The following is a 16,562-nucleotide window of genomic DNA, read 5'->3' on the forward strand; positions in this document are numbered from 1 at the left end:
CCAGACTTTCTTTTATTTCACACAGAAAGATGAATAGAACTTTTTGAAATATTACAAGGGTAATAATCAAAAGAATTAAAGTCAATCAGTTACACAAGAACATAAAAGAACAGTTCAAACAAATGTAAAATTAGTTTATGTTCCCTATTTTATTAATGGTGGAGTGGGTAACTACAAATAAGTGCTTTGGTAATAGAGACCATTAAAAAAAAAATGCTAGATACATAGCCAATTAAATGGTGGAAAAGAAGAAAATTAATGATTTAACAAAGAAAGTAGGTCCCACTTTCTCTTAATGATAAATGAAAGTGGAATTTAGTTGAGACTTTGAGGGTGGATTCTTTGTCTTTTCTACTCTCATGGCAATGAACTTACTACTTGGAAAATTGCTACCAAAGAAGATTTAAAGACAGGACTGAGGAAGCAGGGATAAAAATGAGTTGATGAATCTGCATTACATCAAGGGGATGTATCAACAATATCGACTGAGAGCATGATGGGAAATTTATGCACTTCTGTAATGATATTAGAAACATGACATGAATAAAGTGAAAGCTCTCTCTCTTGTATTAATTCTCTTGAACAGTGCCCCACAACTGGTATGCCATGAGACGATGCTAGGTGGGCGAGAGTATAACCTGAATATAATTTTTTCCCTATACGTTTAAGTTATATATTTAGTTCAGGGTGTGTCACCGAATTTTGAAAAGAATATAAGTGTACCAGAAGTGAAAAAAGGTTGTGGAGCACTGCTTTAGAACACTGTGCTATTTCTAAGTGGTTTGCTTAATACCACCATTTTATTCTATCTACCTCTTAAATGGTAAAGTACATTTTAGGGAAAAATTTCCTAATTACTATAGCAGGTAGGAAGAGTCTTTCCTTAATAGTTTAAGGTACAACGAAGTACCAAAATTAGATTATAGGTTCATAAATCTGTCACATGGTGCCTGTTTCATAAAAATATTAATTTCTAATATTGGCATACAACTACGCATTTAGAGAGAGAGAGAGAGAGAGAGAGAGAGAGAGAGAGAGAGAGAGAGAGAGAGAGAGTAGTGTTGATGATTTCAACCTTAGTACTTTGCTAATACTTATTTCAAAGACTTCATAATCAGATAAAAGACAAGTTGGCTTCAGTGCACTTTGAATTCATAATGTAAAAGGAACATAACCAAATACAGTAAAGGACACTTTCTGTATTCTACTGATTTTACCACTCTTCATCTTTGATAATTATATTAATATAATAATGAGAAATTTATAGTAAAGAATGCCCAGTTAGTGGATTATGTTGAGTAGTAAATGAAGCAATAATAATAATTATAATCCCACAAAAAAGCAATAAGCCTCCTAATAAAAGATCAAAGCTTGATTTATTACAAAGAAATAAGATATGAGACCAAGAATTCATAGGTGAGGGAGAAGGAAATTACATCATAAAGATATTATGTGAAAAATACTTTGAGGAGAAAAAAAATGATTAACAATGAAAAGAAAATACCATCTGAATTGAAACTGCATCATAGATTCAGTAAGGTAGGAGCTTAACTCATTTCTGCTGCTCTTTGAAATAGATAAGGTAATTGAATCTTTTAATGTGTCTTGTTTGAAAGCAAGGTGTGGTATATAAACATGACTTTTAGTGGAAAAGATATTGTATACAATCCATTAAAAACAATATTTATTTGTAATTAAGGATTTTTTTTCTTCATTGATGTCAATAATTATTCATGAATTCATATTATTTGAATAAGTTTTATTGAAAAACTTTTTTTTTGCTTAAATTTCAACAATATTAATGAAAACTGAATTTTTATTCTTTTAGGTGACATGATGAAACTTTCTACAGATGTCATTATAGTTGAAACAGACACAAGCTAAGATAATCTATAGCATAAAGATTTGAGGTTACAAAGAAAAACAACAAAATAAAAGAAAAGAACCATTACATAAATACTTAGAGCACGTGCAAACACATTCTCTCTCTTCCTCCCTCCAGTAATATATTTTACAGATGACCAAAATTTTTGCTGTAGTATAATAACTTGTATTTCAAGAAAGAAGCCTGTTTACTCAATATTTATGTTACTAACACAGCTAGAATCTGACATAAAAAAAAAATCAAATGGCCTGATAATAAAATATGAGGAAAATTTTTAAGAGACCATACTGAACTCATATTTGGCTTTTAAAATTTTAGTCTTCCAGTTGCAACTCCACAAGCAAAAACGAACAAAAAAAAAACACCCAAAAAACATATACGTTAATTGGTAGTGTTTGAATGTTTTCACTTCAAGGGCCAGGTAACAATTTATGATCAGGTGTTTTAATATTTGGGTAGCAGGTGGATTGAGAAATAGTGTAGAAGTTTAACTGCCACTCGTATGATGTTCTGTGGCTCAAAATTAATATTCTGTTGAGAGTTATGTATGCTTTCAACTACTTTGGGGTCAAAAGATCAAAACCAGTAATACACTGATTTCACAGCAGCTTTCTATAACTTCTGTTTTATGTCTGTGGAAAGAGTTTTATTTTGAAATATTTGTATACCTTTTAGTTTTCTATTTATTTTAACCTTTTAGCATTTAACCCTTTTGTTACTGTATTTATTTTAGATGCTTTGAGTTTCTTTCAATTATTTTAAATATAACAAAGAATTTAGTAAAATGACTTAGTTATCATTAAGTTAGTGTTAGGAATATAAATTGTAACTAAGGTTTGGTGGAAGATTTTAATTGAGAACTTTTGAAAACAAGACATTTGTACAACAGGGCCAGAGCCGGGTTGGTAACAAAAGGGTTAAACTGGCCGTATTGGGCCCAAATATTTTACCAGCTTTATGTTCAAACTGACCAAATCGGCCTCTCACACTTATTCTATTGTGTCATTCTAAAAATAAACAACAGCATCATCAAAATATTGAAGCTACAAGATAATGTATGATTAATTCAAAACAATGTGTATAAATAAGTATTATACCTGACCGAGTAATCTGAATGCTTAAGGGTCAAAGGAAAAAGAAATGTGAAATATCAGCAGACATTTTAAACACAGAAGGTTTCTTGTGTGAAGATGTGTGGCATAGTATTTTCGGGCGATGGACTTATGATTGTTAGGTCCTGGCTCCAGTTCTTGACTGGGTGATGTGTTGTGTCCTTCAGCAAGGCACTTCATTTCACATAGCTTCAGTTCATGCTGTTGAACATGAGTACCAGCAATAGCTGGGGGTCAGGAGGTTAACAATGCAATAGACTGGTATTCTGTTTAGGAGTACTTCTTATACTCTCTATTGCTTAAATGCCATAGAAACTGGAATAAGCTCTAGTCAGATGAGCTGCCTATATGTTCAAGATTGGTGGAATATTATAGAATATTTCTTTCTACTATAGGCACAAGGCCTGCGATTTTGTGAGACAGACTAGTCAGTTACATCAACTGGTGCTTATTTCATCAATTCTGGAAAGATGAAAGGCAAAGTCACACCCAGCAGAATTTGAGCTCAGAATGGAAAGCCAGAAGAAATGCCATTAAGCACTTTGTCCAGTGTGTCAACACTTCTGCGAGTTCGCAGCCTTAATCTCTTAGAGAAGATTAATGGATGCATTATAGAACAAGATGTTTAATTCTCAGTGGTTCAGTTTACTTTTAGTCCTGTAAGTAGTGGGAGCACAATATAATTAATAAGTGTTTTTTCTTTTTTGTTATCTTTGATTGCTGGACTTAAATTTTTTCAAGAGGACACATGTTGTAGTTGGTTGGTGAATGTTCTGTCATGGGTCAGAAGTGGTGATCATTTCTTTTATGCCTGAAACTCAGGATAATCTCTAGCTTTGTGCAACATTTTTCAGAATCAATGATTAGATTGAGGAAGGAGTCTGCTTGAGAATGAAATTGTGAAACTGTTTATTCACATGGCTAAGACAGTGAATTACAATCAGTTTACTCAGAAGCAAACTGATCAAAAATTTAAGGAAGAAACATATTAAAGTATAATTAAAGGATTACAACATTAAATATGTAAAGCTTTATTAGGTTCTGCCTAGATGAAAGAGGGTGCAAAAGAAAGGCAAAATAAGTTAGTTGATTGCCTTGGTTTTCTTTTTGGGAATTCTACAAAAATAAAAGGGAATGAAAGAGAAAAGCAAATTATTCTTCATATTAAAGTTGGTATGAATGTGTGTGTGTGTAACAGAGAGAAAGAGGGACAGTGAGAAGGAGAGAGAGGGATATATATATATATATATAATAGAGAGAGAGAGAGGAGAGAGAGAGAGAGAGAGAGAGAGAGAGAGAGAGAGAGAGGCTGACTGGCAGGTAAGTAGACCACCAGCAATGAGATTTGAAAGAGATAAAAATGAAAACCACAGAGAACAGTTATGAAACGAAGGTGCAGATATAAATTTATGTCTAAGACACAGGAAATTGCTACTTCCTTTTGTCTCTTTCACTCTTGTTCCTGAACAATTGAATGTTTATCTAGCATGAAATATTCAGTCTGTCTCTATCAACATGTTGAAGTCAACTCAAATCTTATTCCAAGAAACCTCTAGATAGTCGAGTAGTTTATCTTAACTCCCATGGCATTTTCACACATGCAACTGAACGATTCTAGCCATACTAATCACTCCTCTATGATTTAGAAATGTTCCTTTCTTTTTTTAATCAAATAGATTTAGGTGACTTGTCCCCGAACATAATACAACATATCTGTGACTAGAGAAGTAATTGCTTTAGGTAACACTTAGATATTTTGGAATAAATAGGACAGAGAATGATCAGAAAGAAAGGTTAAAATGTCATTCAAATTAGCCATTGTTATCGCCAGATCAATATTGATTTCATTATGTACTGGTATGGTCTAGCTGTGTCTATACAGTACCATATCTCTTTTCACTCCTAGTATTGTGACTTTTATGAATTATTATTGACAGGAAGATAATACAACTTTCTGAAATAGGAAATATATATATAGAAAGAGAGAGATTTCAAACTGTTGATATCATTTGTTTGCAAAAGCTCTTGGTCAGGAAGTAAATTTGAAGATTATATTTATTGTTTCAAAATTAAACTTTTGTTTTATATTGGTTTCTAATTTTGGCACAAGACCAGCAATTTTCTGAGGCGAGTGGGAGGAGATTACATTGACTTTGGTACTTATTTTATCGATCAAAGATGAAAGGCAAAGTCCAACTTGAATTCATAATATGAAGAGACAGAAGAAATACCGCTAAGCATTTTGTCTGAAAGTGCTAATGACTCTGCCAGCATGCTGCCTTACTTTTTTGTAGCAAAGGTATTTCAACTGAATGTGAATGTTTCAAATCTACAAGTAAATTTCTGGGGTATTTAGAGAGGTACCAGTTAAAGTTATTCTCACCATCTTACTTCAATAGAAGAATCTTAAGTTTTACTTTAAATATGTCATTTTCACAGCAGTTTTAATGGACAACATTGTGGTAATCATTTAAGCTAAAATTTGGTAGGGCAGAGTATATGACCAGTTATAGCACTAAACACAATTCTGTTACCATTTTGACTCTGAATTTGGAAAAGTATATATCAGATAGAATCAAGTAGTTTAATGATATTTGAGCCTTGCCTTTTGAATGTCCTCAGGTTGAAAATAATGCTGTGCGATGGTGGCCGTAAACTACACAGTAAGTTACCACACAATAATGAGGAGTCATGATGACTTACTTCACTTAAAGGCATCAGGTTTTCATTTGAAATTTATCATTTTCAGTCTTCAGAAAATGATTTTAATATACATAGAGTAATTTTATTAGTCTTTACTTGAATAAAGTAATTTTCTTTCATGTTTGGTTAAACAATCAGAAACTTACCAGGGGCTTTAAGTTCTTGAAAGAAATTTCAATTACTGTTAATAAACAAATTAAGGGGATACTATAGAGAAAGCGTTTTTAGAAGAGTAATTTAATTCTAGTAATAATACATAACTGTTATGTTTTATCTGTTAATTATTATTTAATATTTGGTTAACTTTTTTGCTTTGTATCACTTGAAGTAAACGGATTCTCTGCCCCCAGCTCCTATACTTTTGGACAACAGCAACACATGTAAACTAGTACATACAAATGCATGTGCGTGTATATATATGCACACAACATGTACGTTTTGTGTCAGTTATTGTTTATAGGCTTGCTGGAAACAGAAGCTTGCAAGTTTAACGACTTAAAAAAAAAAAAAGATATTTAAAGGAGAAAATTACCTGAAGGGGAAAATAAAAAGCAAAGATTTAAAAGTATTTAATTCAAAGATGAAAGCTTATTCTTTTATTTCCATAATCCCCATTACTGTGAATTTGAGGTTCTGTACCCAAGTAGCAATTAATTTGAAGTATGGTGTATTGACAGCAATATTTTGCCTTTTTAATATATTCAATGTTCATTTTCCCATGCTCACATGGACATTTGTATATTTACATTATGTTAGAGCAACTATTTTTACAGCTGTATAACCATATTAGTATCAAACACCAAATCATGAAGTAGGTGTGACATCTAATAGTAGACAGCTTGGATCAAGCAGTGTAATTTGTATTGTTTAAGTACTGTAACAAAGTTTTTAAAAATTAAAACTGCAATAAAGTTGTCCTTATTTCATGTAGTCAGTAATCCAGTACCTTAACATTACACTCATAGAAGCAAATATTCCAACTGCCTTGAATAAAACTTAATTTCACTGCTGTCATACAAATTAAAAATCCAAGTGTTTAATGAAGCCTCTTGAAATCTAAGTCACGTGATCTTCTAATGCATCTGGATCACAATCTGTTCTGAAGATGGTAGTTGTAGAAGTATTAAACTATTGTGCTATTGTTAAAGACCAAATTATTACAAAATAAAATATAAATTGAGATAATGCTACCACTGAAGAAAAATGAAAGGAAATATTAAGAATTTTAAGAAGTGCACACAGTCACACATTCACACATTTATACCTTATACATATACAGTTCCTCACATATTGTTTAGTTCACACCAACATAGTGTTGTGAACAGGAAAAGGAGAAGAGATAATCTAAAGTTTTATAAAGAATATTATATGTTGTTGCAACTGGAAGTGAGGATCAATTTGAATCTATGAGATTAGAATGTATTTTACCTCTTAAATAAGCCTTGATGTTATAATATAGTCTAGGTATGCTTTCAATTGACTATAATCATTGTATTCTTATATGCAAAGGATATTTTAGTATCTTACAAAAAAAAAAAATGAAATGTAGGGTAATTTTCAATTATTTTAAGATATTGCGCTGGAAGTAAGATTGAAATTGGTGAACATGAATATGATAATAAAAATGAGATAGGAATTGATAAACTTAGAATAAGGTAACACAAATTCGGTGGTTTTTGTGGAAGATGGTGGGAAGAGAGAAATGAAAGTTGATAACATTGAAGGTGAGTGAGAACAAAGAGATAGTATTTGACTTGGGGTATATGAAAAATAGAGATCCATGAATCTAATGGAAGAGTATACAGGAAAGATATGGGAGTTCCTACAAATATATTTATATGTATGGAAACTAAAAAGAAACAAATTGGAATATTATTTGGACAGTTTTACCATTTGTGAAGATTATGTGCTGTTTCTCAATTTGTCTGATAAGTCTTTAATGTAGAAGTAAGCAGAAGTTTCTAAATTATTTTGGAAGCTGTCTAACCTAGTCTTCTTACAACAAAAATCGAAATATAATTTCTCTGTCTGTCTGATCTCTCCTTTGGTCTGAAACATTTTTAGCCGTCTGAATCCATTTTATGGGTTTATCTATTAAATTTCTACTCTAAATCTTTAACTGTCTGACCTTGTCCTTCATCTTTGCTGCATTTAAAATTATTTCTTTGACAAAAAAAAAAAATGACAGTAAAAAAAAAATAATAGAGGTAGAATAGAAATAAACAGTAAGAATTTTTCTTTTTCGTGTGTGTCATTTTCCTTTCTTTTCTTTTCCTTTGTTTTTGTTTTTGGCCAAAATAACAAATACTTCCCACCTCAATTTGAAATTAAAAAATAAAATAAATTGGAAGGAGTTCCACTTGGTGTATAAGGGTGTATAGCCGAACTGGCAGACAAAGCCTGGAGAAGACAGGACCAGTCAGATCAGATAGAAGAGAAAAGCGGCAATGCTATTAGATTCCCTGAGCATATTTTGGTAAAGTTTTCTGACAGATTCAGCTCAGTAGGCAGCTATTAATATATCTTACTATAATACATATGCACACACAGACTCTCAGAAATTTCACATCAATGTTGTCTTTTTTTACATTTTGGTATCAACAGAGATACTTGCTTAAGGGCAGCTAGTCTGAGACCAGAACAACACAGTCAATGTTCACAATTTTCCATGAATGAACTCCAGAATCTCTTATCTTCTTGCTTTTTCTCTTTCTCTCATACATGCACACATACATACATATTCATACACACCCTTTCTCACTGTCTTCAACCAATCATTTAATTCTTGCAGTTTGTGTGTCTGTTATATGCCAAACTTGTTGCTTTTTTTTTTAATCATTTAATTTCTTGTAGAAGTCCGTCTTAGTACAATGAGCAGAGATTTCAAAGAGAGCTACACCAAAAGCTGACAAGGAACCAATGCACCTCCGGCAGCAACTACTGCAGCCGCAGCCATCCTGCTGCCAGAAGAGTAGGGAATGCATGGGCAGCACAGGACGCCCAAGTCTCATTTAAGTTAGTTACATTTAGTAGAAGCCCATACAGCTAGGATGGCATTCTACATTGTCATACATGGCGGCATGGAATGGCTGTATTTTGCTGGAAAATGTAAGCAACAAACTGTCGCCGTTGCAAACTTAAATCACATTATTCGATCACGGAGATCTTTCAAGGGCTGTACAAGTCTGGTTGAAAGAACAACATATGTGTCCACGCTGCAATTAGAAAAAAAGAAAAAAAAGAAGAAAAAATACATAAAAAATGTAATCAAACAACATTTTCATATAAGTTGGCAATAAAATATTTTGAAAGCTGGATAACATAACATCACTGAGCATTCACATAATGCTATTCAATTGATTACAGATACAAGTATATATGCATTTACATTACACAGACACACACATACATATGTATACACACATACGCATGCACACACACACACACACACACACACACAATTAGTCCACTGCTTGTTTCAACAATTTCACCATTTTTAAAGCCATTTATCACTTGTCTTTTTGAGCAGATAATGTTTAAATGACAACTGACAAAAAAAATCATGTCCTCAGCTTGAGAAATGGTGAAATAAATAATTTTGACCAGCAAACTCTGGTTAGCTGTATTTAGAAATATCTGTGGCTTTTATTATAAAATTATCTTTACTCTCTTAGCTGATCAAGAAGTCTTCTATTTGTCGAAGCTTTACCACATTATATATCATCATCACCATCATCATTTAACATCTGCTGCCTATGCTGGCATGGGTTGGATGGTTTGACCAGAGCTGGTAAGCTGAAGAGCTGCACCAGACTCCAGTCTGATTTGGCATGGTTTCTATGGCCAGATGCCCTTCTTAATGCCAACCACTTTACAGAGAGTGCTGGGCGCTTTTACATGGCACTGCAAGGGTGCTCTTATGTGGCTTTGCACAGGCATATACACACACACACACACACACATATATATATTTATTACTGGTGAAGGCCTGTTTTTAGGGTTACTTAGGGTTTCTCACCATAAAGAGTATCTTTATGGCATATCATCAGACCCTAAGACATGTTAGCCTATGGCCTCTTTAAAGTATGGAGGGGGAAACGAACTGGATATAAACAATGGAAGTCATCTCTCTCTTCTGGTGGTCATTGGCTTCTGACTACATCATCCTCTTTCAGCTACGCCACCTGTCAGTTCTTTTACTTGTTTCAGTCATTTGACTGTGGCTGTGCTGGAGCACCGCCTTTAGTCGAGCAAATCGACCCCAAGACTTATTCATTGTAAGCCTAGTCTCTTTTACCTAACCGCTAAGTTACAGGGATGTAAACACACCAGCATTGGTTGTCAAGCGATGTTGGAGGGACAAACACACAGACATATTTACACACATACATATATATATATACATATATACGATGGGCTTCTTCCAGTTTCCATCTACCAAATCCACTCACAAGGCTTTGATTGGCCCGAGGGCATGGTAGAACACACTTGCCCAAGGTGCCATGCAGTGGGACTGAACCCGGAACCATGTGGCTGGTAAGCAAGCTACTTACCGCACAGCCACTCCTATGCCTATAATATATATATATATATATATATATATATATATATATATATGCACTCACTTCTAACCATTGACCATGACCAAAAGTAAAAGTTGTAGAAAGAGAAACCTTGGGAAAAAGAAAGAGGACTCAACCCCTTTGGGACTCTCAGGAATTGTGGCTGATGAAATGACTGGATGGAAGCATTAAAATTTTTGTCCTACAACTGTAACTTGATCACTGACATAGTTCTGTTATAATGCAGTTGCCGTGGAATGATGTCTGTTACTAAGATGAAGTTGTATGACAAAAATTTTAACACCTCAAGAAATAACTAGAAAGCGAATATAATAGTATTTATGTGTTTTAGATGGCCAAAATGGCTATTCCATATTACTGCTTCAGTTTGAACATGCAGTCTCAGAGATCAAATCATTTGCTAGGCAATTACAATTCTGAAATATTTGGGCTGTGTGCTAAGATGTTCACTTTCCAACCACATGGTTCTGGCTTCAGGCAGACATCTTGGGCAAGTGTCTTATGCTATAAGCCTAAGGTTGACCAAAGTCTTGTGAGTGGATGGAAGTTGAAAGAATCCCATCACATGTGTGTGTGTGTGTGTGTGTGTGTGTGTGTGTGTGTGTGACTGTGTGAGTGTGTGTGTTTGTGTGTCAGTGTGTCTTAGTTTGTCCTCCACCACTGCTTGATAAGTGGTGCTGCTGTGTTTATTTATGTCTCTGTAACTTAGTGGTTCAGCAAAAGAGACCAACAGAATAAGTACCAGATTTAAAACAAAAATATAAGTACTGGGGTTGATTCATTTGACTAAAATTCTCCAAGGTGGTGCCCCAGCATGGCCACAATCAAATGACTGAAACAAGTAAAACATAAACAAAGAAAATTCTAAATATAGTAAGGAATTAAAAAGCAGGAGAATTTTTTTTCTCCAGGTGATATCATTTCAAACATACTTACCTTACATTTACAAGTGGTACATTTATCTCCATGGAGGTTCCAGTGATCATTATGACGGTATTTACGACCATGGTATCTACAAAGGCTTGGAATCAAGCCGGCATTAATTACACTGTATTGATCATTTTCATGACACGGGTCATCATCGATGCACCGTGGACAACAGTCTCCAGACATTTTGACCACATCAGAACACATCAGCTTTGGACATTCTAATGGCCAGCAATCAACCTCTCCACTCTGAAAATATAGAAGTCAAAATTTCATTGAAATCCAATGTACATGCCGCTGATATTAACAAGGTGAAAATGAACAAACCAATGAGGAAACCTCTATATGGGTGCTTGATCAGCTGGAAATATTAGCCAAATTTTCTTCAAATAACATCCTACTGTCTTGTAAATGATGAGAAACACTAGATGAGATGAGTCGTCTCTGGACCACTTTTTAGTATAGGAATACTCAGTCAGGTTTAACAACAAAATGAATATTTTTTAACCACATGATTGTATTTGCCGAGGTTTTAAAGTATTTCTGGTGAATTTTAACATATATTTTTATCATTTATCGTTTACTTGTCTCAGTCATTAGACTGTGGCCATGCTGGGGCACCACATTGAAGAATTTTAATCTACTGAATAGACCCTAATATTTATTCTTTTTAAGCCTGATATGTATTCTATTGGACTCTGTTACCAAACTGCTAAGTTATGGGAACATAAACACACCAACACCGGCTGTAAACAGTGGTTTGGGATAAACACACACAGATGCGCGCACACACAGACGCATACATATATATATATATATTCAACAGGCTTCTTTCAGTTTCCATTGATAAAATCTACTCATAAGGCTTTGGTTGGACCAAGGCTATAGTAGAAGACACTTGCCCAAGGTGCTACATGTTGGGACTGAACCCAGAACCACATTCCTTGGAAGCAAGCTTCTTACCACACAGCTAGGCCTCTTACAGATCAGTCTTGGATATATTTTCCCAAAATAACATGTGATGGTCATAGTTGGACCACTTTTACTTAGTCAATGAAATTAGTTTGTAAAGGACCAGAGTGCTACATCTGGAAATCTTAACCAAGTTGCAGATTGGCTTTACAGGGAGTTTATATGCCTAAACCTATTCCACTTGCTTCATCATAACCATTATATATATATGTATACAAATGTATTGTGGCCACTAACATTAATATCTCTCATGAGTATTAATGCTCTTTTATATATTTATACATACATGTCTATTTATATAGTTATAGGTGCAGGGGTGGCTGTGTGGTAAGTAGCTTGCTTACCAACCACATGGTTCCGGGTTCATTCCCACTGCGTGGCACCTTGGGCATGTGTCTTCTACTATAGCCTCGGGCCAACCAAAGCCTTGTAAGTGGATTTGGTAGATAGAAACTGAAAGAATCCTGTCATATATATATGTATAAATATATATATATATATATGTGTGTATGTGTGTGTGTTTATGTGTTTGTGTTTGTCCCCCCAACATCGCTTGACAACTGATGCTGGTGTGTTTACGTCCCTGTAACTTAGCAGTTCGGCAAAAGAGACCAATAGAATAAGTACTAGGCTTACAAAGAATAAGTCCTGGGGTCGATTTGCTTGACTAAAGGTGGTGCTCCAGCATGGCCACAGTCAAATAACTGAAACAAGTAAAAGAGTATACATACACACATATGCATACATACATACATATCATTTAACATCCGCTCTCCATGCTAGCATGGGTTGGACGGTTCACCTGGAGTCTGGGAAGCCAGAAGGCTGCACCAGGACCAGTCTGAACTGGCAGGGTTTCTACAGCTGGATGCCCTTCCTAACGCCAACCACTCTGTGAGTGTAGTGGGTACTTTTTACGTGCCACCAGCACAGGTGCCAGACGAGACTGGCAAACGGCCATGATCGGATGGTGACATTTTACGTGCCACCGGCATAGAGGTCAGACGAGGCTGGCAATGGCCACATATATATATATATATATATATATAGCCAATATCTACATGTTGTGTGTGTGTATATATAGTCAACATCTATACACTGTGTCTATTCACTCAATATCTATATGCTGTGTGTATATCAGTGGTGTATGGTGGTTGTTGTCATTGGGTTTGCTGTATACATAAATGTTAACTGATAATTGGTAATGTGCCTTCATAACCAGATAAAATATATTAGAGGAATCAAAACCAAGACTGCAGCTCATACACAGGTATGAAAGTTTCAGAATCTGGAAGTACTTAACAAGTAAAGACGAGGCTAAATTGAGTTGCTAATACTTTTTACAACAGTTTATATATGTATATATGTCTGTGTGTGTGTGTATGTGTGTGGGCATGAGAAAGTTATGTATGTTTATGAATGTTAAGTATATTTGTGTATGTGCAAGTGGGTGTGGGTGTGTATGTAATAGATTTGTATAGGTGTATGTATGTCTATGGTCGAAAGTTTATTTATGTATGTATTTATGTATATGCGCTGCAGTATGGGTGTATGTTTGTAGATAGATATAAATATGTTTTTGTGAAAACATGTATATATATATATATATATCTATATATATATATACACATACAATATATGTGTGTGTGCATGTGTAGTTTTGTGTATTTGAAAAAAGTTATATATACATACATGTATGTATGTACATACATATACATACCCACATGCATACATACATATATATATACACACACTCATATGTATACATGCATGCTTGTTTGTATGTGTATATATATATATGAAGCAGATATATATATATATATATATATATATATATATATATATATATATGAAGCAGATGTGTGTGTGTGTGTATAGGTATGTATTTACATGTGTATATGCCAGTATATGTATACTGAAAAATGGTAATGTATCTTGCATAGGTGCTGGATTGTGGCCACAGGTCTTGGCTAACCTACAACTTCCATTTCTATTTTGAGTGCTTAAGAACTGGCTTAGATATTTCAAGAAAGCTAGAAGACAAAGAATGAAGAAACGGATAACTCATTTTTAGAATTGTTTGAATGATTCACTTAGCTAAGCACTGTTTATTTATTTATTTACATTTATTCCTGTCTCTCCTCCATCCCTGTCCTTACAATGACTGGCAGATGTAATGTAAACTTTAAAGAACATTCTAAAAAGCAAGGTACCAAATTCTGGTGTTTATTTCAACTAACAATATTTTAAAACTCCCCCCCTCCTCCCTAAAAATCCAAAAAACCAAAACAAAACAAAAATATAGAAACAGAAATCTTTCTCTTCTTTGCATTATTATTATTACTAGCAGAGAGCTGGCAGAATTGTTAGCATGCCGGAAAAAATGCATAGCAGTATTTCGTCTGTCTTTATGTTCTGAGTTCAAATTCTGCCGAGGTCGACTTTGCCTTTTATCCTTTCGGAGTTGATTAAATAAGTACCAGTTATGCACTGGGGTCGATATAATCGACTTAATCTGTTTGTCTGTCCTCGTTTGTCCTCTCTGTTTAGCCCCATGTGGGTAGTAAAGAAATAGGTATTTTGTCTGTCTTTAGGTTCTGAGTTCAAATTCTGCCAAGGTCGACTTTGCCTTTCATCCTTTCAGGGTTGATAAATTAAGTACCAGTTACGCCCTGAGGTCGATGTAATCGACTTAATCCCTTTGTCTGTGCTTGTTTGTCCCCTCTATGTTTAGCCCTTTGAGGGAAATAAAGAAATAAGATTTGTTAGCACCCTGGGCAAAATCCTTTGGGGCATTTCATCTGTTTTTACGTTCTGAGTTAAAATTCAGCTGAGGTCAACTTTGCCTTTTATCCTTTCAGAGTTGATAAATTAAGTACCAATGACACACTGGGGTCAATGTAATCAACTAGTAACCAACTTGTCTCTTCCTCAAAATTTCTGGCCTATAGTTGAAAGGATTATTATTATTATTGATTTGACTCAAGTTCATTCTTATTCCTAGTAGAATTTATGTGGATAGTGGGTTACTACCGGTAACCTTAGGTATCCACAAGCTTTCAATCGTCTTTCAAGTGCTTAAAACCTTCCTGATAAGCTTTTCTGTCCTTAAGAGGCAAACTTTCTGTAGAAACCCTACAGGGCATTCTATTCCAATCTCCTTCAACTACCATCATTATTATTGGTTTCAAATTTTGGTACAAGGCAAGTAATTTCAGGGGGATGGGTAAGTTGATTATATCAACCTCAGTACTCAACTGGTATCTGTTTTATTGACCCCCAGAAGGATGAAAGGCAAAGTCAACCTTGAGTTCAAATTTGACTTTGCCTTTCATCCTTTTGGGGGTTGATAAAATAAGTACCAGTTGAGAACTGGAGTTGATGTAATCAACTATCCCCCTCCCCTAAATTTCAGATCTTGTGCCTATAGTAGAAAGGATTATTATCATCATTATTTTATTAAGTTGCAGGGGTGGCTGTGTGGTAAGTAGCTTGCTTACCAACCACATGGTTCCGGGTTCAGTCCCACTGCATGGCACCTTGGGCAAGTACCTTCTACTATACCCTTGGGCCGACCAAAGCCTTGTGAGTGGATTTGGTAGATGCAAACTGAAAGAAGCCCGTCGTATATATGTATATATATATATATATATATGTATGTGTGTGTATGTTTGTGTGTGTGTGTTCGTCCCCCACCAACATCGCTTGACAACTGATGGTGGTGTGTTTACGTCCCCGTAACTTAGCAGTTCGGCAAAAGAGACTGATAGAATAAGTACTAGGCTTACAAAGAATAAGTCCTGGGGTTGATTTGCTTGACTAAAGGTGGTGCTCCAGCATGGCCACAGTCAAATGACTGAAACAAGTAAAAGCGTAAAAGAGTAAGGTGGTGAGCTGCTGAATCATAAGTACTCTGGACAAAATGCTTAGCAGCATTGCCTGTCTTTACATTTTGAGCTCCAGCTTTCACTTGTAATTCATTTTTTAGAGCAGACAAAATGAGTACAGTAGCAAACTGTCATCATAGATCAAATCTCTCTAGAGATGATGTTATTTTGTACCCATAACTTTTTTCTCAATGCAGATAAAAATTAGTTTGTGTAAACTCTGTCAAGTGATAGTAAACTCTGCAGTCTGATAGTAAGGTTCTGGCAAGCAGACTGTGCAATAAAACAAGATCTGTTCCTGGTTGAGCCATTTCACTTAGTTTTTGGAACTGTGATATTTCATCAAGAGTTAGTATCTTGAATAAGATTTGCACTCTGTAGAGATGGCTAATAGCTTGATAATTATTTCTTATTTGATGTTTGAAAAAAAATTGTTTTTGAGACTGCAATTATACTGTAGAGTAAAAATATAAAGGAACAAGAAAGAAGGGAG

The 16,562-nt window shown here is 34.7% G+C and overlaps 1 protein-coding gene and 1 long non-coding RNA gene across 3 annotated transcripts in view; both read right to left on the reverse strand.

The window, feature by feature from the left end:
• The window catches only part of LOC118767119, a 3,510-nt gene extending 672 nt beyond the window's left edge, over nucleotides 1–2,838 (reverse strand). Inside the window, exons 1-2 of the long non-coding RNA XR_005003016.1 lie at nucleotides 2,809–2,838; nucleotides 1–2,594 (exon numbers count right to left, since the gene is read on the reverse strand). The exon at nucleotides 1–2,594 is cut by the window's left edge and continues 672 nt beyond it. This is a non-coding gene — a long non-coding RNA (uncharacterized LOC118767119). The remainder of the gene's footprint in view (nucleotides 2,595–2,808) is intronic.
• A 4,397-nt stretch (nucleotides 2,839–7,235) lies between these two features.
• LOC115223760 (protein kinase C-binding protein NELL1) overlaps nucleotides 7,236–16,562 on the reverse strand; it is a 480,108-nt gene continuing 470,781 nt past the window's right edge. For both annotated transcript variants that reach the window (XM_036511173.1, XM_029794415.2), the window contains 2 exons: nucleotides 11,220–11,459; nucleotides 7,236–8,915 (listed from right to left, as the gene is read on the reverse strand). In XM_036511173.1, coding sequence (XP_036367066.1) covers nucleotides 8,856–8,915; nucleotides 11,220–11,459 — 300 coding nt within the window. In that variant the 3' untranslated portion in view covers nucleotides 7,236–8,855. The remainder of the gene's footprint in view (nucleotides 8,916–11,219; nucleotides 11,460–16,562) is intronic.

Source organism: Octopus sinensis, linkage group LG2 (genome assembly GCF_006345805.1).
Source record: "Octopus sinensis linkage group LG2, ASM634580v1, whole genome shotgun sequence".
In the NCBI taxonomy this organism is placed as follows: Eukaryota; Metazoa; Mollusca; class Cephalopoda; order Octopoda; family Octopodidae; genus Octopus; species Octopus sinensis.